The sequence below is a fragment of the Haliaeetus albicilla genome, chromosome 9, assembly GCF_947461875.1.
Source record: "Haliaeetus albicilla chromosome 9, bHalAlb1.1, whole genome shotgun sequence".
Taxonomy (NCBI): Eukaryota; Metazoa; Chordata; class Aves; order Accipitriformes; family Accipitridae; genus Haliaeetus; species Haliaeetus albicilla.
Genome location: NC_091491.1, coordinates 20,943,124 through 20,965,249, shown reverse-complemented (window position 1 = coordinate 20,965,249; position 22,126 = coordinate 20,943,124). Strand labels below are relative to the sequence as shown.

General features: G+C 36.2%; 2 protein-coding genes across 18 annotated transcripts in view; both read left to right on the top strand.

Moving 5' to 3' along the window:
• Window positions 1–889, top strand: part of NMNAT3 (nicotinamide nucleotide adenylyltransferase 3) — a 35,350-nt gene extending 34,461 nt beyond the window's left edge. For 14 of the 15 annotated variants that reach the window (XM_069792062.1, XM_069792069.1, XM_069792071.1 and 11 more), the window contains one exon: window positions 105–889. In XM_069792062.1, coding sequence (XP_069648163.1) covers window positions 105–514 — 410 coding nt within the window. In that variant the 3' untranslated portion in view covers window positions 515–889. The remainder of the gene's footprint in view (window positions 1–104) is intronic. The other variant, XR_011326132.1, reaches the window with a different exon arrangement.
• A 37-nt stretch (window positions 890–926) lies between these two features.
• On the top strand, window positions 927–21,339 carry RBP1 (retinol binding protein 1). 3 transcript variants are annotated; one of them, XM_069792078.1, is made up of 4 exons: window positions 927–2,177; window positions 2,782–2,960; window positions 14,779–14,880; window positions 15,351–15,928. In XM_069792078.1, exons 1-4 carry the CDS (start codon window positions 2,105–2,107, stop codon window positions 15,543–15,545), a joined length of 549 nt encoding a protein of 182 aa, XP_069648179.1. In that variant the 5' UTR covers window positions 927–2,104; the 3' UTR covers window positions 15,546–15,928. The 3 variants fall into 3 exon arrangements, with proteins under 3 accessions (XP_069648179.1, XP_009926761.1, XP_069648178.1); XM_009928459.2 differs by lacking the exon at window positions 15,351–15,928 and adding an exon at window positions 18,177–21,339 and having other exon boundaries at window positions 975–2,177; XM_069792077.1 differs by lacking the exons at window positions 14,779–14,880; window positions 15,351–15,928 and adding an exon at window positions 11,662–13,676 and having other exon boundaries at window positions 1,029–2,177.
• Window positions 21,340–22,126: the final 787 nt, after the last annotated feature.

Genomic DNA, 22,126 nt, shown 5'->3' with positions numbered 1-22,126 from the left:
TTTAAAAAAAAAAAAAAGTGATTGAGTTAAAAGCAATTTTCAGTATAAACTTTCTAGAAAACCAAGCAAGTATTGAACTCTGTCATTTCCTTTTGTCTTTCCAGTTCTACCAGAATTAAAGCTGCTCTGTGGGGCTGATTTTCTACAGACGTTTAAGACACCTAATCTCTGGAAGGAAGAACACATCAAAGAAATAGTGGAAAAGTTTGGTTTGGTCTGTATTAGCCGTGCTGGCTCTGATCCAGCTCAGTATATCAGTGAATCAGACCTTTTAACTCAATTTCAGCACAATATCTTTCTGGTGAAAGAATGGATTCAGAATGAAATCAGTGCGACACAGATACGCTATGCCTTGTGCAGAGGATTAAGTGTAAAATATCTCATACCAGATTCTGTTATATCCTACATTGCACGCCATAATATCTACACAGAAGAGAGTGAGCGGAAGAATGAAGGTGACTTGCTTCAGCCTCTTAAGTTGCATAACACAACAGTAAACCCACTAAATGACTGACATCTGTAGTGTGTGAAGTGGACAGACCTGGCCTTTTTTCATGTAAAGTTCTTGACAAAGTTGTTTCTTCCTAATGAGGGGAAAGTACATCAGTCCAAAATTTCTTGAATTCATGTGGTGTTTTAATTTTATGGTTTTGTGTGTGCTAGTGCATAAGCAAATTGGGATGCTCAGCTGCATAGCTTAAAATACATAAACAGCTTCCTTGTGAAAATAAAAGAAATAAGATCCTAACAATAAATATTAACCTCCAGTAATACTTAAGGGTCAAACATAGTACTTTTCTGAATTGTAATTCTGTAATCCTACAGACAATTTTAGTATGAAGATGCCTTACTGTTCTGAAGCGGCAAAATAAAATGAACCATAACTTTTCTTTTCTTTTTTTTTTTAATATATATATATTTAAATATGTATTACTGCTAAATGTTGACTTTTTAGAACCCTGAATAACTTTTTGTGTTTTGGCAGTTTGGACAAGAGATGGAAATAAATCTTTATTTCGTGGAAGCACTTAAAAATGCATGCACCATTCACATCACTTTTAAGCCTCCAGATTCACAAATGACAGATAGTCCTCATCCCCAGATTTAAAGTAGGTTTCTTTGCTTCTCTGGTCCAGGGTCTTGTCTAAAAGTAAGTGCATGCCAAAGCCCTGGAGGAGATAACATATCCAGGAGGAACTTCAGCTGTACCATTTGAAAATACACAGTGGAAAATAAATGAAAATAGCTAAGACAGTGTGTCAGTATTTAAGCCCTAATGTTAGCCAGAGAAATCCATTCTTTTGTATGTTGGTTGCCTATTCTGCTAATTCAGTCTATCTCATTTTTGACAGAAGACACCTTCAAAAAATATGGGATCTCTATGAAGGGCTACTTCTGTATTTCAGCGTTCCTTAAATTAACTGAAAGCATGCAGTCAGTAGTGAGGTAGCATTTATCAATATACAGAATTAACCATTGCTTCTTAATACAAGTTTCCACCTAACTGGCCGTTTTTGAGCCCTCAGTTGGCCAAACAGCTTCCACTGGTAGTTCTTTAGAATTAAGGAGCTTGTGGAACAAGTTAAAGTAATGCCAGACAGAAATTGCTTTCACTGGAAGAGTCTGTATAATCATTTTCTGAAAAGAAGGCATAAAGTAGCTAGAACATATTCAAGGAAGAAGGATTCACCTCAGAAAAACACATAAGATAAGCACTTGTATAGCTTTGGCCAATATCCTAAACTAAAGCTATTTAAAAGGTTTTTTTCTGAGTGGCATGAAAAATGAAAAGTAATATGGTTAAAATGGATCTCTAGATTATCAGTACCCTTACAGAAGTTAGATGGAAGGTGAATGTTTCATTCTGTTTAAATCAAGTTATCCTGCTGTCATTAGAAATCTCTGAGGTTCAGCCTTGTGCAAGGATTTAAAGGCAACACTTCAACAATAATCGGATTAGAAGGTCTTGCATAGCTACATGGTCTGAAAAAGAGATAAAAGAAACAGGAGTTCAAACTTGCCATAAAGCAAGGCAGTGAGCTGCGTGGTACAGAATCAACACATTGTTCTGAGACTTTGATTTTGACAATTACCTGAAGTAGGGATGCCTGCAGATTTCAGTGGTTACTGGAAAATGGTCAGCAATGACAATTTTGAAGAGTATCTGAAAGCACTGGGTAAGGTTCTCTTTGTGTTTCTTTAATAAATAATCAATAAATGCAACCTGTCTTAGTCTCTACATGAATCTGTTTTTTCTTGTACAGTCACAAATCATTTTTGTGAGAAATATTTTTTTCAGGAATGCACTTTAAGAATTGCCTTATGCAAAATTGCTTTGTCTTAAGCAGCCTCTACTTTATACCATCTTGAAGATTACATTAACAGAGATTAAACTACATAGCTTGAAGAGGTTAAGTGGCAGATTTCAAACTTTAAAAAAAGAGTAAAATTTTTATGTATAATAAAGAGACAATAATGTAGTTAATGTAATTTTGTGTGTTTGCATTTGATGTAAAGTGCTAGTATTTCTATAGAAATATTGAAGGCCTTATTAACTGTCAAATACAAATGGGTTTTTTTAGGGTTTCACATAATCAGAAAATCAAAACATTAACTTATTTAAGTTAAAAGAATTAAGTTACGGACTTTTTCCTGATGAGAAAGCTGGCCTGAAAGATCTGGACGTTTATTTGTCTTTGTTTGTTTTAGTTCTCCCAAGATCTACAAGCTCTGTTCTGTGGTAGACTTTTCTGGTTTAAAATAATTCTTTTTTTTTTTCAGATGTAAATGTTGCTGTAAGAAAAATAGCAAACTTGCTAAAACCTGACAAAGAAATCCTTCAGAATGGGGATCATATGATCATTAAAACGCTAAGCACTTTTAGAAACTACATCATGGAATTTGATGTTGGAAAGGAGTTTGAGGAGGATTTAGCTGGGGTGGATGATCGCAAATGCATGGTAAGAATTAGAACTGTAACAATGGACAAAAAAAATATTAGTAATCTGAGGCCTTTCACGGACCACATCTGTTAGCCATTTTATGTGGCTATTCCTAAAATTATTTCTGTACTCAGTTTTCCGAGATGTGCACACAGTTTTTAGCGTGCCTTTACATTAAAGGAATGCTAATTTTAAACAGGAGCACAAAAGAATTTTATCAATGAATTAATAGTAACGTCAATGAAACGTTACTCAATTTTACTGGGATATTTGTTAGTCAAAAAGACATTTAGGTTCAGACTTTCAGACTCGCTTCACTGAGTAATGTTTTACAGTAAAGGAAACCCACTGATTGCAGGGTCAGGCACTATTCCCCATGTGTAAGAATGGCCAAGTGCTTAGAAATGGCAGCTTTTCTTTCTTGTTCTTGCTCCTGTTCCTGTGCTCCTTCCTTCCTGGGTGTATGTAGTAGAGCAGACGTGTTAATTAGCCTACTGGAACAAATCTTATTGCAATCAATAAGCAAACACTGAGAACTATGCGTTACGAGCTCTTTTTGCTTGCCAGAGAGACAATATTTTCTAACTTAGGACTGATGAATACCAATTAACTGGGGAAAAACTTGAGAATACCAAGTTCTTTCCTGGTAGTTTGAAAGTATGACATCTGCAATATCCTACAGGGAAGAAGTTGATAAGCAGAAGCAAATTATCTCAGGAGAGACTATAGAGGAGAAATCACATAAAAGAGAATTAATAGGTTTCCATTCTTAGAAAGATAGTGCCATTTAAAACTGATACTATTCTGTAACACTGGGATATGCAAATTTGCTTTTGCTCTGGTGATGGCAGGAAAGGGAAAGATCATGAAGATCAGAAAAAAAGAATGGCTAGCTAGCAAGTGCCTCAACTAATCCTTCTGTACTCCTTGTTACAGAGGGTTGAAGCATGATAGAGTGCAGAATATAAAATTCACAGAAGGGAGAGGCAATGTGTAATTTATGTATAGGAAAGTGCCCCAATATCATAATGCATATTTGACTGCTGGAAGGCTCTTAATCAGGTTAATGAGGTCCAGATCCACTGAACAGTCATGAGCCCAAAGACTTAGGTGGCTACATTACTATCAAAGATAGCAATGTTCAAAACATATGGTCAAGCGCTAGAAACGTCTGAAGTCCTCCGTGTCTGAGTCAGTGAAGTACTGGTTTGTGTGTGTACAGAACTGTCTCCATCTAAGCATTATCTGTACTTAAATGACCATTAAACTCCATCTAAAGGAGGACTAAAACATCCTTTACATGGCAGAAAGAAGTATATGTGCTCTGAGGCTGTCTAGCATGTACCTGCAATGAGTTCTTAGAAAATGCATCAGATAACCACTGTGCTGAAAAATCAGATTCAGAAGACATGGAAATGTGGCCCTTGCCTAGTCCTGCTTTTGAAATGCTAAATACATTTAACACACAACTCTTAATTTCCTGACAAATACTGTAAATGTTTCATTATTTGTAACAGGCCAAAATTCTTTACCCTATTTTGCTAAATTGACTGATGGGGAAGAATTCAAAATTTTGAACCAGAAAGAAGGAATTAGAGAAAGATTATTCTAGTCATTACAACAGCCGTTTGATTTGGAGCAGAACCTAGTTCAACCTACTTACAAGGGTTGCTTAAACCTTTTATCTATTGGCTGTTTAGTGCAAAATGCTTACCTAGCCTTGGAAACAGAAGGTACCAGCATCTTCTTGCCTTTACCAAAAAAACCCAAGGGGTAGTCACTAACCCTGACTGTTTTGTTAAGAATGACTTAGGCATGTAACTCCACAAAAACTTTCAGAAATCCTCTATGTCCCTTTGTAGCCTCCAACAACGGATACCAACTGCAGCTGTACAGCTAAGGTCACTGATCACTGGTTCCCTAGCAATGTATCATACTTTATAGTTCAATTTTTTTATTCAAGATTTCTTTTTTATGGTTTTCTCAAAGGCAAAACAGTACAAGAAGCTGTCTTTCTGAAACCACTTCAGCCCAAATCTGATAATCATAATGTTAGGCAAAACTTGCAGTTGTTAAGGAACAAAGTAACTCCAATGGTCCCAAAAGAGTCTTGTGAGAGAAGGGTCATGGAGGAGCTATGAGATACTAGGCCACTCCCTTAGTGGTGGTATGAAGAAAACGACCATAAAAGCAAAGGTTGAGTATCATTCTTGGTGTTTCCTTTTCTCATCTATAGCTTGTGAAACCGCATGCCATAAATGGCTTAATCATTAATAGTCAACCTGTGTAATGGGAGAGATTGTGAATCAAGTATTGTTATGTATATTGTGGACTGAGCAGACCACTGGGCAAGTTTTATCCAAACAGCTCGATGTATAAGAAGTACAAAGTAACACGGATAAGATAAATTACACATTAAACATTAATCTGTATAGCAGAGCAATCATCAGGAGACTAGCAAAAATAACCTTAGAAGTAATTCATCCAATAGGTATAGATAATTTTTTCTTTTAATGAAGAATGTGTCATCTAACTAAGAGTTATTATATCAGTAAAAATAATATTAGCACAGCGAACAGGTTAGGTCTTGTGTATAATTCACTGAAATTGTATTCAACTTCCAGTTGTAAAACACGTCTTTGAGTCAGCCTACCGGGTAGAGTGTAACTACAATAATTCCAAATCGATACTATCTGTGATGTGTAAAGGCTAAAAAGTTTTGCTGATACTTATTTTAGAAGACAGTAGAAGTTTATACTCCTGTGATAGTATAGGCCCCCTCCTTCATTTCAGTTAGGATTTTTTCATTTTTATAGTTGGTCATGCCTGGAAGCCTGTCTGAACTTTCTGGAACAGTGAGTTAATTGAGTTGGATAAACCTTGGCAGTTTGTTTATCCTTTTTTTGACCTTTATCCGTTGCTTTCTTGTATGCAACATGTTTTTAGGTGATTCTGTTTTCTTAAGCTATATAGGTAGCAGTTGATGACATCAGTTCCTTTAAGATTTTGTTTCTGTTGTGAAGTGAAAATTTGCTACTTTGGAATCTCGAGAAACTTAAAAGCCTTGCTGGCTTAGTTAAAGATACAATTTCTGTGTTCTGTAAAACCAAAGATTAGGATAGCAAATCACACAGATGTGTGGACACAGGAGAGATCACTAATGACAGTGCAAGGTACTTCCAAGAAGACAGCTGATACTCAGTGCATTCTAAGCATTACTGAAACCGTGTATGGAGCAAGCTGCCACACAGCCTGGTCTCTCAAGTAATGCAGACAAGACATCTGCATTCACTTAGCTGCATAATGCTATCCTGCTTCTCCTGGAGCTTTTCCCCAGAGATTTTATCTCCTAGACAAAAGTAAAATAAGAGTTTCTCTATTTGTTTGGCAGTTTCGTTGAAGATGTGTTTCTGCAAGTTTAATCATGCTTAATATTTAGGGTTGTTAAAAACTCAGCGGTTTGAACTACAAAGGTAAAATGAAAGTTTACGTATTCAGGAGCATCTTTTATTCTTTGCAAATGTTACAAGGTGCACATTAGATGGTGTAGAAAGAAGTTTAGAATGTTAATATTGTATTACATTATTTCTCGTATGATGTGAAGTTTGAATCGGACCATATGATAAAGTTTCTACTATTTGAAGAGTTTGTTCATGGTTTTAATTGGTAACATATATCAGATGTATAGTGTACAAAGACAGAAATTTAAAGTTAAATGGATAACTATGGCTTTGGTATTTTCTAAACTGAGTATTTGATCCTGCTATCTTCATTCTCACTGAAGCTCCGGTCTCATCATAAAATTTCCTCAATTTTAAAGATAAATTTTATAATGTCTAGTTGGGATTAATTTAGTGAGCATCTCAGGTATTGCACTAAGTATAAAACCTTGTTTCATGCACATAAACTTTACTGTGGAAAAAATTTACTGTGCATAAAAGAGGCAGGACGTTACTGAAACAACAATTAATTGAAAACCATCTGCGAAAGTATGTCTCATTCATCACCAGATAATTTTGCCTCCGTTTTTCACCATCAGTAATGAACAGTGAAGTGGAGGAAATATTTGCAATGTGAAATATGTGCCAGTAAACATAAGAACGGGGCAGGATCTGACACTAAGCAGAAAAGTTGGCCTTATGTACCTTCACAGTGTATTTGCTTAGTATATCAGTCAAAAGTTTATAGAAAAATTAACTAGAAAAACTTAAAGGTTGAAACAAAGGCTGAAGTTTCATGTTCCAAGTCTTTGCACCCAATGAATCAAAGCAGATTGAGAATGGGATAGCTCAGATGCAAAAATTACTTCCCTGACGTTTTTACTTTTCTAATCATTTTGCTGCTAAAGTCAGAGAAATTTTTTGCTTTATAATTTTTCCCGGCTGTTCAAGCATTTGAATGAGCCTAAATTGCTTTAGCTCACACTATCCAGAATGAATCTATCTTTTGACAGAGACTAAGGGCAAGTAAGGGGTTTAAAAAATCAAGGAAGATACTATGTTTTAAATATGGAACAGCAGAATTTCTTGGATAACTGAACACAGTGTTAGTTCCATTAGAACTGAATATTTGGCTAAGCAAGTGAAGGCTGCTTCAGTAATTCCGAGCCTTGTGCTCTTTGGCATAGTAATTTTCTGCTTACATTGAAGCAGGAAAGGAAATGACAATGACTGGGGACAGGTGAACAGATAAAACAGCAAGAATTTGAAACTGAAGGTGGGAAATTGCACATATTAACTGTTTAGTTAACCAAAACAGAATACAAGCGAATATAACCATGGATAAGTTATCAAATGGGTGTTTAGGGTTCTATTATTGGAACTAATAAACTTTTAGTCATAGTTAAGACTTGCTGGGGTGGGGTAGAGTGAGGGGGATTTGGGATTTGTAGAATTCACTCATGAGCTCTATCATACATCTTACCATATGAAGTATGTCCCTGAAAAAATACAGTCATTTAACATTTAAGACAGACACATAAATATTGTTCATAGGCACCTGACCAATCTTTCTGTCACACAAACCAGTGCTAGTTACGTGTGCCATATCCTGGTGAAAGGAGGTAAGCTGTTTAAAACTGGTCATGGCTCTGTTTTAAATAACAAACATGCCGAATGTGAAACTGATTCCTCTCTAGTTTGTATTCAGGAAAAATACAATGAAGTTTAGTTGTTCTGGACATAATTTGATTTATACTGCTGCAAGGTCAGAGTAAAGCCCTGTTATAAAATCACGTGGCTCATGAAGCTTATTTAACTATTTAGGCTGCGTTCCTCTCTTCCACAAATGGAATTCACAGCTGTTAATCTAGTTTAGAGTAGGTATTGGAGTGAAGACTTTGCTGCCAGAAAAACAACAACCAACAAACAACATTCCAATACTTGGGATTTCAGTAAGGATCCCCCACAGGGTGAGAAGACTCAAAATAAATTGTGCCTGTTTAGTAAGATGCAAGATCAGCAATATGTCTTTACTTGATCCCTCTGATTCAACTATTTTGCTTCTTTACCTCTTCAAATGCTGTCCTTTTCTTTTTGGCTTGTAAGTATTTTCTCATATACTTTGTTGGAACAAGCATTGTTCTAGAATAACTGCTGCTGGGAGGTGTTTTTGTGTCATTGCCTGTGTGTCTATACTAGTTTTTCCTCAAATCTAGTGGCCTCTCTCTCTGCAGTACTGTAAATTCCCCGGATCCTCATTGGAATAATCTCTGACTTTTGCGGGAGTTTAATTCAAAGGAGGTAGTCTTCATGTAGTTTTCTGTTGATACTTCTGACCTTTTACAAACTGCTGTCCACAAGTGAGGAAGAACAGTCCTCCAGTCAACCCCTCTGAGGCTCCAGAGAACAGAGGTCCACTCTTGTATCTGTCTCAGGCTCTCTAACTCTGGTTCATTCAGTGTCTGTGCCTCGGTAAAAAGGAGCTGTTTCCCTTTTTTGGCATTGTTTCACACTGTTTCACACACTCTTCTGGCATTACTGTTTATTACCTGTAAGTGATATGCTCAGCACATATCAAATGAGATCTCTATAATCTTTTGCCATATAATTTAAGAGGTCATTAACTTCAAATTTTGCAGTGCTGGATTTATGTTCAAAACCAGAGACTGATCAGAAGCTTTGAGCTAGTTATTCACAAAACCACTGCTAGCATACTGAAGCTTTGTAGGGGAGGTGGTTTTGGATGGGCTTAGCACTTGAGCTTTTTGTGAATCCTAAAAAGCTCAGAGAGTTATGAATGCAGAAAGTGCAATCCCGAGAACCAGACTTACCAAATCCAGTTTTGAATGACAAACAATTAGCGTTACATACAATTGCATCTTGCTAAACTTACACAGAGGATAAATGAATTATATACATTAATTTAAAGAATAAGTGTCTTAGAATCGATTCTGATCCTTGCACAAAGTGAATTTGATATGCTGTTTTGTACTTTTTTTTTCTGGCATAGGAAATATACAAGTCTTCCCATTTTTGTATAATTTGTATACAATTTTATTTCAGTAAGAAAAAAAATAATCCACCATTCCTAAGAAATAAAGCATTATGCATTGTCCAAAATATTGATTCTACTCCTCCTCCCACATATTGTCACCTACATAGCCAGGAGCTTTGGCACATTTACTTTCCTACTCCCTGGAACATGTCTCTAGTCCTTGCTTTCCTTCACTGCTCTTATGAGCAAGGATTGAAAATAAGGAATTTGAACATTTAAGATCTGATTCTATCTGACAGCAGCTTACCCTTTGATCTAAAATTTGTCAATCCAATCCTAAGCCTCTTTGCTAGAAATGGAGATGCTGACAATCACAGAAGCAAAATACTGCTTCTAGAAGTGTCTCATCTTTTGACTACAGTGCACTTCAGTAAGCTTATCAATCAGGTACAGAAAGCCCACATTATAACCAGCTTGTCCTTCAATAACAATCTGAGCAAGTTTGTAATGGCACAAACACATTTCAGAGTCCTGTAGCTATAGATACCTATTATGAGACATCACATCTGCAAGCCCCACAAGCAGCTGAGAAATGAACTGTATTGTACTACTATTTCCTATGAGTTAACTTTGGGAGTTCTGTTGGTGCATGGCTAAAAACAGGAATGATGAAATGGGAGGTTAGATTTATAAGTGCTTCTGCAGGGTTGAACAGAAGTTAGTAAGAGAACGAAAGGTTGGTATGGACTTTATCATTTGACCTAGTTACAGGATGGCTAAATATGTATGGCCTTTGTTGAGCAACAGTATCTTGAGATAAAGTCCAGGAATCCCACCACTAATTTTTTCTGTTGGGTTTGTTGTTTTCTCAATAGTTTGTCTGTCACCAACCTGCCAGATGCAGATTTTATGAGATAAAAGGAGTTACAGGATGGAGAGATGACAAACCCTGAATGTGGTTGTAGCCCTCCTGTTAGCAGTGTGCAGCATGCCTCCTACACAGAAGGTTATAGGTAGTGACTACAACATTATAGAATGCCCCTTCACAGTTACATTAGATTTTGTCTGTGATATCAGTGCTAGTTTATTCCATCAGCACTTCATTTGATGAAAATTTCCCCAGCAGACTGCTTACCAGAGGTTTTTATATCACTTTGATACTTAATACAGATGAAAATGCTTTATCTTGAGAAGCTATTAAATATCTTGTTGGATATATTGCCATGTTTGACCAAAAGTTCTAGGATATTTTCTCCAGTGTTATTTGTAAACACAATACAGGACACAGCTCAACTTGGATTTTCCTGTGTCATCTGACCTAAAGAATTACTTTCCATTGTTTAATCTTTCTTAAATCATAATTACAGTTGTAAAATGACTGGTAATTCTCATAAGCAGAGAATTACTGGATTGAGATGGCGCACGGAGTGTGTCGTGCAGTTTTAGACCGTTGTAGTCATTTGCTGCACCATAATATAGAGACAACACTCTGAAGGGAAGTAAAAGAAAAATAGAACTGGTACTGCTGTGTTTCTCCTACAGATGTGAAATCAATAACACATTTTTGATGAAAGGTGGTAGCTGCAATTCATATTTGTAAATGCATTGTGTCAAAAATCTATGTAGCATTAACAAAAAATGTTCATGGACTACTTTAAAAAAAAAAATGTTATTTTCTTTCATTCACCTGTAAAATACATTACATATCTTCAACTGCAGAGCACTTGACACAAGAAAGCATATTAGGAATAGCCAACATAGGAATGAGAAACATTTTGCGGAGCCAGTATCAAATGTTTTTGCACTTAGACCTCATTGGGAAATGCAAAATTCTCTGATAAAATAGTTTGACAACTATTGCAGTAAATTACAAAAGTCAGTATCTCTGGCTGTGGGTCAATATGACTTACCACTAGAAGCTGGAAATAATAGCTATTGTAATTCTGCAAGACTTGACTACTGTTACTGCTACTAGAGAAAATGCAAATACATAGTCAATAGATTTGCTTTGTTTTTACTAAATATTTATTAAATCTACCTTGTCTCATAACTGAAAACCGTAACGAGACTAATTATCATTTCTTCTAGCTTTAATTTTCAGGAAGATGGTGTTGCTATGCACAGGTGTTTAAATCTTCGTAACACAAAAAGATTAAATCACTAACAAAAGTATGTGAATGGCCAAGTAATAAAAGGAAAATATCTAAGTACACAAAAAAAGTGTAAGACTATAGAAAGCATATTATAAAACTAAAGAAAATTTGAATTTTTTTTGTGTTCTCAGACTTCAAAGGCTTATTCACCTCCCGGAGGAGCTCCATTCTCTATTACCCCTCAAGAACAAAGAATATATAATCCGAAATATGTGCAATATTGGTGGCTAGAATTTTTGAGAAAAGTTAAATTGAGGCAAGACTCATTCTTATCTCGCTCTATTAACTTTTCTTGTGCTTCTTCAGTATTTTTAATCACACTGTCGACTAATCGCATTAATCACTGTTTTCTATTGAAGTTTCCTACAGAATTATATGCATTTAACCTAAGAAGTATTAATCTTAGGTTTAAGCATGATCAGGTAGTAAGTATGCAAAACTTAAGCTTGCTTATGATGAACTAGATGATGTGCTACCTAGTTGAAAGGAATAAGTAAAGTCTTCCATTTATCCTACAAGTAGTACGAGATGCTCAAAAAGGCACAAGCCTTCAGTTTTAGAGAAATACTACATTTTCATCTAGTTGGTTCTGTTACCATCAGGAAACTGCAGCTTTCCAGTGTCTCAAAGTTTGTCTACTTCTCCTCTTACTTGTGGTGGAAGATGAAGAATAGGAACAGTCTGCCCAGGGATGCTGCGCTCACCAAACCCTGGCAAAGATTTTCAGTCATTCCAGATAGGAAACAGCAGCTCAGTCTCTGTAATCAGGCAAACCTTAGGTAATGCTATTATCAAAATGGTGACAAACAAGGTTAATTATAAAAGTCTACTTTTCTAAGAAGAGTTGCTTTACATAACAAGTAAAGCATTTATCTTGATAGTAAGTGTGTGCTGGGAGAAGAAAACAACAGCGACTAAAGGTTCATACAGAACTGCCTTACTAGTCTATTCAAGTGCTTGACTCCCAATTATACAACAGCAATATCCTGATCCAATCTTTAAAAATAAATCTTTGCTCTTATATACAACAGAGATCATATTTACCAACATTTGGCCTACAGTGGTATTTTTGGAATATTATTATTATGTTCTGACTCAAATATTTGGAAATGTTCTAAGGCAAGCACTGCTGTATCTTAGCTATTTGAAAAGAGTGGGCTATTAGCAGCAGCCAGTGCATATATAACAGCCATATCAACTCCAACCTCAACTAATACTCAACATGTGTCTCAACAGAGATATTTGGAATGGAAGAACTTATTTCAATTCAAGTTAAAAGAGAAGTTTCTATCTTCTGTATTAGCTGTGTCTTTTATTATATGAGACATTACAGTTTGACCTAAAGAAAGAGAAGATAAAAATGCTAGTGATTAATCTTACTGTCATAAAGTGGTTGTTCCTGCTAACAAAGAAGAGGACATTATGTTCTCCTGCAATATATTCTGTCCTTTATAACCTTCACAGCAAATACAAAAATCAGAAAGTGTATGGTTTACTCATATCCCTTCAGTATTTATATTTCTGAAAAGGAAGGCAGAGGATGATAACTGAGAATATTGGCTGATAAAACAGCTTGGTTAATGGTCTGTGGTATTATACACTTTGTGGTTATCACCAAATTGCCAAAAGCAGTATCTAATCTTGACTGGAAAAACAAGAAAGCCAGAGAAAAAAATGTGCTGTTTTCTGAGATGAAACAATTTCAGTCACCCTTGGAGGCTGAAAAAGTTAACATTTCCTTGTGCTGCTGCAAACATTTCTCAGTTGCCCCCAAAGTACTAAGCTGGTGAATATTATCAAGACTAATAACTTCCACAACTGACTTTGAACATTAGCAGTACGAATAAAGTTAAATCTTATTTTATCATGGTATATTGCCTTTGCATTCACATATAAACCCACAAAATTTAACTATTAAGCTAGTCTAATGATTAAACTATGCTGAGCTAATACTCAATGGATAAAAATAAGTGTGGTTACTAAGCAAAGTTGCATATACAGGTGCTTCATTCCACAGTATCCATTCTCCCAAGGATGGAGACTGCTGGCTGTACTCATTTAAAGATAGTGGCTATCATGGTTATCATTTAAGAATTAGTTGTTTGTGACATACATACACAAATTAAATAAATAGGGCTGCATAGTTCTTGAATGTTGAACTGATTTTAGTTCCCAGAATGACAAATATAGGCTGACTTCTTTTCTTAGAAACTACACAGAATGGATGCAGTAAGTTTTCCTTTAATGATAGATCAGAATTCATCTTTTCTCCATATTTGACTACTCATACAGGCAGTGGCTGAAGACTTTCACAAGGTCGACAGTAATGCCATATTTAGTCCTCAGATTCACTTCCAACAAGCTGGTTTAAAAGCCATGTGCTAATATTGATGTTAAACTATCCTTACAGAGCACAAATTGTCACTGCTCTTCCCCTTCCCTCTTTAAATATTTTACAGAGTATTGCTTCTCTTTATCTTAGGAAGATATGAAAGGCAAATTGTCAGTAAAGACTGACCAGAGTAACAAGCTGTAGGATGCACCCTCTAACTTTAAGTAGTTTTATGAATCAAGTTCTACTGAACTACTCAGGACAGCACCAATATTCACAAAAGTGCTATGTTGCATCCTGCAAACACCTCCTACTCTTATTCTGCCAGTCCTGGTTCAAGTAGTTCTCCAGCTACAGTTATACAAAGCAGGATGCTGGCAAAACTACCAATTTGCTGATATTTCAAAACCACTCTGCTCAGTGACGGAAGGCAGGTTAAGACATGGGGAAAAAACAGCTCAGGATTTAAAAGCCTTGTTCGTCCATAGGTGCCAGTAGGTGGGTACTTTTTTCAGGTAGAGCAGCTGGGGAATCCTTCTTATGGTGGAAAAAACAAATTGAATCTCAAGTTTTCAGCTCCTTTTGCAAATACAGTGTTAAGCTGCACATCCCTTCTGCTGCTGTATTTGTCAACAGGTAGAGGAATGCACTCTTACACAATGATTTTCATTATTTTTTTTTCTTGCATTTAAACAGGTTTATCTCACCCTTCCAGGTTTTGACAGGCAGTTGGGCAGTAACTTTCTATTTAAGCTCATTTCTTTTTTAATTATCCTAAGTGTTACAACACTCTACAAATATTCTTCTTATGAGATACATTAATCATTTATTATATTAGAGAGAAGTTTTGCTTTAAGGAGACTAATTATAATATCAGAGAATACTGCAGTGACACTGAACATGTCTGCTTTGTTAGACCACTGTATCTTGGGATGGAGATAAGCTGCTTTGTGTACAGAATGGAGAAAAAGAAGGTCGTGGTTGGACCCAGTGGATTGAAGGAGATGAAATGCACCTGGTAAGATCATGTAACAGGTTTTAAATGCCACTCTATTAAAATGGTTAGATGTAATGCAGCAGGCTGTGTGCTATGTTATTACTTTGACATAATTATGCATTGGTGCAGCATTTGACTTGTTTCTAAAGCAACAATTTCATTTGGAGCCATTATGCTTTTATGTCCCTTACAAAGGCTGCCTGATTTCAAAGCAGTACTCTTTCTGTGTTAACTGTCTGTCCAGACATACCAGTTTGAAATGTTTACACTGAGGAAGACATTTAACAGAATGTCCTTCATGCAGTCTGTGAAATATGCAGTATGGGAGCTGGTGAAATTATGCATCCAACAATAAGCCATAAGGTGAAAATACACCATTGTTCTTTTAAAATAATTACAGACCAGACTGCATTATAGCCTAGAGAACTAAAACAGCAATTAAGTTTTTGAAATGTCATTTTCTTTCAGATCATCATTTTTATCTTTCTAAGTTAACAGGACCTGAAAGAAGATGCCTATTCTTTTCTCACATAGCTCTTTATAGCATCCTCACTGTCTCATCAATGTGGGTAAAAGGCAGTCTTCCTGCTGAGATAATAAAATCCAACCTCCATTTCTGTTCACTGTTCAGTACTATTAGCATTCAGCAGTCTAAATGGATGTTCTCTAAATATTCAAATCAGTAGCAGAGTTATGAAATCTTTGCAAAAGTACCCCAAACCCCTTATTACTAAGCACAATTTTCAGGAAGTACTGGAAGTCCTAGAAACCAGTTCGGGAAAGGAATGTATATGACAGATCTTACCATCTGGACTACATACTTGATATAATGCAGGTAGGGAGAAAGTTACTGTGTAAGTAATCACTTTATAGCTGAGGTCATGGGCTCACTGAAAGTAGAGGGAAGCAATAAAAAGGAGACTCCAGAATTTCCTGTGTGTATATATTCCTTCTGTCTATACACAAACACACTAAAGTATTTCCGCACTACCCCCCAGCTTCACAACAGTTGGTGCCATGACACCAAGCATCAGCCCTTTCAGGTTCTCAGCTGGCAAACAGGTTGCAATTAGCCATACAATGTCAGGCCTAGAAGTTCAACTTATACCTTGCTGCACTCAATCATACATACGCGTGCTCTCATCTGCACACATATGAAGCGATAGCACTAGTTGCTGTTGGATTTCTCTGTATTGGCATCCTGGTTTCTGTCCCTTGTCAGCTCTGGAGTCATTATCTCTTCCCATTTCCTGTCTCCAACATGAATTTCTTTAGCCCTGATTTCTGCTATCCTTACTCTGATTCATGCTCTAGCCATACAACCTAGTGATGGACCTCCAGGCCAGACCACTTCCTATACTTGACCGTGTCAAGAGTTTGATTTTAGAAGCCATAAATTGAGATTCAGTTGCTCAAACATATGTGTCTAGTACCATTTTAGGTACCCCAAGGTAACCTGACTGATCTGAGGCTGCTTTTTCAGAAGGTTGAGAAGAGTTCTGTATCATACCTGACAGCTCATGCTGGCATCCATGCACTCATTGGCACTTGTACAATTTATCACAATCTATCTCTCATGTACACAACAATCAGTACAAAATTATTTCATGCCAAGGAAGTAACCAGGTATTTTAGAGCACAGTCCCCAATATTTCAATTTTACCACTTTTTATATTTCATGAACTTCTAAAGATGTCCACTTTATTTCTCTGAATCCTTGTTAATGTAACTCTCTCCATTAAACATACAGTAAAAGAGTCCCATTTAGCATCTTTTTTTGACCAGCTGAGATTACTAGGTCCTGTACTCCTGAGAGTCCTTTGTTACAATGGGCAGTTACCTCTAAAAAATTGATACTTTGATAGCTTTATGATCCTATTGAACTTTACACAATGAGCCAAGTGTTAATTTAATTCTTTCCACAGTTCTGTAGAGAGTAGTACCACATCCTTTAGTAGTTTATCACCTCCTATTTTCTCCATTTCATTCTATGGTCTGTACTTTGTATTTCTTTTTCCTTCTTAGATTCTATTTTATGTGAGTGACTTATTTGACCATTCTCCATTTCCTTTTGAGTTTTATTGCCCTTTTCTATTGTATTGATTGCTTCTGCTCTGTAGGTTTTTGTCACTGTCAGCAGATCTCTTCGCCCTTATTGCACACTCCTTCTTCCAGGTTACCTATATAGAAGTAAACAAAACAGGTCCTAACTAAAATCACTGTATCAGTCTGCTTGTTTCATCGATTCATCATGAAGCACTTTCTCTTACTAGGGATAGCAACATACACCAATAAGGTTATTGACTCAGTGTAAGGTTTTTTTAATATGTCATTTTATCAAAGTCCCCCATAAGAAAATGTGCATAACTTTCGAGGAAACTCTGCCTCCTGTTTCCCCAAAATATTCTGACAGCTTTATTAAAAGTCTTATCTTGAAATAGAAAGCACATCCCTTCTGCTAGATTATACATAACCTTTGTCTTTATGTCCCTTAAGAAGTTCTATCCCTTTTTCTTATTCCACTAAAGCTAGTCAACACCTCCACATATCCCCACACATAAAGTGTGCACTTGTCAGGTCTAACTTAAATAGTTTCAGTAATGGAGAAAATTAAACTGCATCTTCAGTGAGATTAGGTAAACAACAGTTGGCCTCACAAATTGGTGCCCAAGACGTAAACATCATTGAACCTGCTTATGCACAGTTCATGATGATCCAGTGACTAGCAAGTAGGGATTTTTGAAAAGCTCTTATGGAACACAAAGGAACAGTAGACAGCATTAGGCATCCAGTATGGTCAAGTTCAGTCAAAACTCACTGCTGTGCTATGATTTGTAGACCTAGATCAAATCTGTATGCAACTACCTGTCCTTTTCTAGCCATGACCATTTTGTTGCTAGAGTGGGCTTTCAGCTGATTTCTGGTTTTGTAGGTTTGAACTACCAGTCATCAACATACAGATTCAGAACTGGTTATTCAGCTCCATCCCCAAATAACTTATTTATGTGTCCAACATAGAGAATGCCCATTTAAAAGACCTAAGCAGTTGCACACACTGCAAATAGAGAATAATGCACCAGGAACACATTTGGCCCTTTAAGATCTGAGATCCCAAAATAACTTCTCTTACTCCACCTTTCACCAGAAAACAAATCTAAACCAGCTGGTTTCTTTAAGGATTAAAAATAGGCTAAAACATGTACAAGCTACCCAATCTAATTTGATGGAAAATTGTGGATTCAAATTAAGCACACATGAATGTATAATGCATGTATCCTATGTAAAAGCTGTATTTTTTAATTATTTTCTCTTCCTAGGAAATAAGAGTGTGTGGAGTCAAGTGTAAGCAGGTCTTTAAGAAGGTGCAGTGAGCCTACTTCTGATACAGAAGTGAAGAACAGTAGAATTTACAAACTTACCAGCAAATGTCCAAATGCAGTAATGAACATCATCAGTGACAAGAGCAAACACAGAAATGAAGATTACACTAGAACTGTATAGTTAGAATAAAATATTTTTAACAAATCATTTTAAAGAAATAACTGCAAATAAAACTATTTTTAGAAATGCCAATTAAAGATAATAAACACTATAAATGTGTGCATACCATAATTCTTGACTATACCAGAATAGGACTGTTTGGTATAAAACAAGATACTGGTATTTAAGACCTTGTAAGCTAATTTTTTACTTAAAATGGAAATCACCCTTCCATAGCCTTAGCAAGGGGCCTTCAGGTAGTCTTGTTTTCAAATGTTGAATTGTAATTGTAAGGAAGTGAATGAGAGCTGTAGTATATGGCTTACACTTAAATCCTGATTTCACTGAAGCCAGTGAGAGTTTTACCATCAGCTCCAATGGAGCACTACTTCACTGAAAGCATTCCACCAAGAAAAAAAATCTGGTTTCTCAAAATAAGTAAAGTATGCATCAATAGTCTGGAAAGAAGCACGGCCAAGGGGCAATTCTTTTCCAAACCCTTTAGCCAATATCTGCCCATTAATTTTTTTGTCTTATTCTGGAGAAACTAGTAGTAAGATCACTGCTAGAAACTGTATGTAATTGTACACACAGCACATGAAAGATTCGACTAGCATTGCTTTGTACAATATCATTAGCAGATTTTTTACAACCCATCATAGTCTTCATGTTCTCATGCAGACTGAGTGCGTAACGAAGCATTGGCCTAGCAGTTTCCAACACTGGTTTAATCACTAATTATAGTAATAGCAATCTGCAAACCAAATTGTCATATTTTCAGTCTATCAACACACTGGATATACAATTAGAGCTATCACTTCACATCAAGTTCAAAAAGACACAAGGACACAGGGTGCCTATTTGGATCAGACCTTTAGCACATGACACAGTATTATACCTATCTCCTCTAACAACTGTTATTAGCCATTTTCAGGGACTTAATCAGTGGGGAAGTTGCTATAGCAGAGTCTGAGGTGTTCTAAAGTGGGAACATACCTTTCCCTACTCTGCTGCAACTCCTGTGCATAGCATTGCTTTTGCCTTCTTTGGAAACCCAGTGCTGAGACTGAGAGAAATATTAGACATGTAAATGGGAACAAATGCCACCATTCTCTACTAACCAGAGACAGTTTTAAAATATGCGCTATTATTAACCTTGTTTAGAAAAGCTAGCAGCCTGATCTAACATGAAGAAATGGAAATTCAGAAACAGTCATTGTAACCTATAAAGTAGTAGAGCAGGGATGATAAACTTTCTCAACTATGGTATTTCAACTGTACTATATGTATTGTGAGTGTAGCACTAGATGTGCTGTAATGGACATCTAAATTCAATTTTGTAATGTTTTGGGTTTTACTTTACATCAGAAAGTACACAGAAAATATTATCCATGAAGATTTAAGCATCCCCACGTGATAAACAGGTGAAAAATACTCCCTCTCCATGTACATTCTTGTGTTACTATTGCAACAGCTGTGGCTCATACTAGTTAGAATTACAGACATATGTAAAGCAATTGTTTAAGTTCCCTTGTAATTTTTTTTCTTGGTAATACATAATACTCATGCCTAAAGAAGACTGGGAATTATACTTGAGCAGTCAACCAGATACATGCAGAAGCTGTTTTTCTCTCATGGAAGAGTGTATTAGCCATCTAGTTATGTTTCCATAGCTAAATGGATATCCCTCCTGACCAGTATACAGACCAGCAGTTAATGGTGATTAAGTTTTCTTGTATTTGGAGTGGGACCGGTCAAAATGAGTTGGAGTTGCATTTAAATAAGACAGAAAAGTTGTGGGGGAGGGAAAAGGGTCAGAAACCTATGTATCTTGGGTTAAAAATACTGATCTGCTTTAGGGAAACTGCAAACAGCTGTCTACTTAAAATGTTATTTATCACCTTACACAAGGTTGGGGATATCCCAGTTGCCAAAACTCAGTGCATCAGTCATTTGTTTTTCTTGAAAGATTATTGGACACAGAAACTTCTTTCCTTCAAATTTCCAAATTATTGATTTCATAACCATGCACACCCTCCAGATATCTCTCCACTCTTCAGCCCCAAGGAAAGCAAGAGAACAATGGAAAATAAGGAATGAACTCCAACTTCTCATTTATAACAGATCTTAATTTTTTTCAAACTGCCTATATTTTCCTTCTCATGTGAAAATTGAAACTACACAATAAAGAGATGGTTTGCACCACTATCCATAATTAAACTTTGCATAATTCTTTTTAATGTTGAGCACTGACTGAGATCTTTTTTGAAATGCAGTTTTCCTTCAGTAGAACTTGGCAGTTCATAACCCTTAATTTACCAGATGTCTTCTAATTTTTGCCTGCAGCTCCCTGCAGTCTTGTGTAACATTCACAAACTCTTTTTGCAGAAGGTTGTAAGTGGATCAATTAACATCTAGCTAAGTAAATCCAATTGTTAAAAGCTATTATTACTGTAATCAAACAGACAGGTTTTCCCCTTTGGGTCATTCGGTACAAGGGCAAATTTAACACCATAGTAATAACTAGTGGCTTATCAACCAGAAGCAATGTAACCTGCTTCTAATTATGGATAAAAGGCAAGCTCAGGAAGTAATTCCACAGTTCACATACATAAAATACAGAAACTTCAGAAATATTTAACTTTGAATATATTCTTTTCAAATCATCTCAATTGCTTGTCATTATAATTGTAACCTCTTCTCTCTGCTGGAGCAATCACTTCCCTTGCAAAAGGAAATTATGTTCGTTCGTTGCTTCCATGATGATGCTCTCCAAATAATGTGTATAAAATTAGCCATGCTGTTTCCATAAACCTTTAACAACTTGTTATCATGAAATGTAATTTAAAACTTCCTCCACAAAATAGCTGCTTACTGAATGCATAACATTCAACAATTACTTGACAAACATCAGCCTCCCTGACTACTTTTAAACCTACTTAGTAGCCAAGACCTTCACAGTGAATTCATATCCAGATTTGCATACTACTCAGGAATCAAACTTCATATTAATTTCATTGGTCTTCCACAGAATTTCAGCTACAGTTTGCCAATACCAATCCTGTATTTCGGCACAACTGCATTACTTCCAGATAATGGACATTTTTAATTTTCTAAGGAAAGACCAGTGCTTACAGCAGCAGTGTAAATCAAAAGGCAAAAAGGTGCATTTCAGCATTTCTAAAAGTTAAATCCAGTCTTGATATTACTCTCAATCCAGAAAACTCTAGGTGACAAAAGCTGAAGAGTAAATTAGGGCCAATGTGTTCCATAAGCATGATTGTTCTACTTCAGTTCCCACAGTTCAGGCTTTTGTGTTCATTTTCTAGGTGGGTATGATCTTCTGAAGATGATTGAGAAACTCACTGCCATGTTTTATAGTTCTCTGGCTTTTCAGTGAAGGGCACACACAGAAAGAATACACACTTGCTGTCTTTATAGCACATGAAGGCATGTTGTGCATATGAAGTTTCACCTTTATGGAAGAAGTAGAGATATATCCATGCTTTTAGCAAGCATGGTGCAACAGAACAAAATTCAGAGCCTGAAAGTTCAGGATGGCCAAACTTACTGTGAAAACAGAAGCACCAATGTGTAATACAGCTATGAGCAACCTGCTTAGCTTTGCTGGAAACAGAGAATGAAACAAACATTAGGGGTAAACCAAACTTAATCTACCAGAGGTGCACAACAGTACTATAGCTATAAGATCATCCAAAATTTCTCAGATATTCACCTGATTTTTCCAGGAAAAAAAAAATTTTGCATTGGTAATGTCAACTTCAAC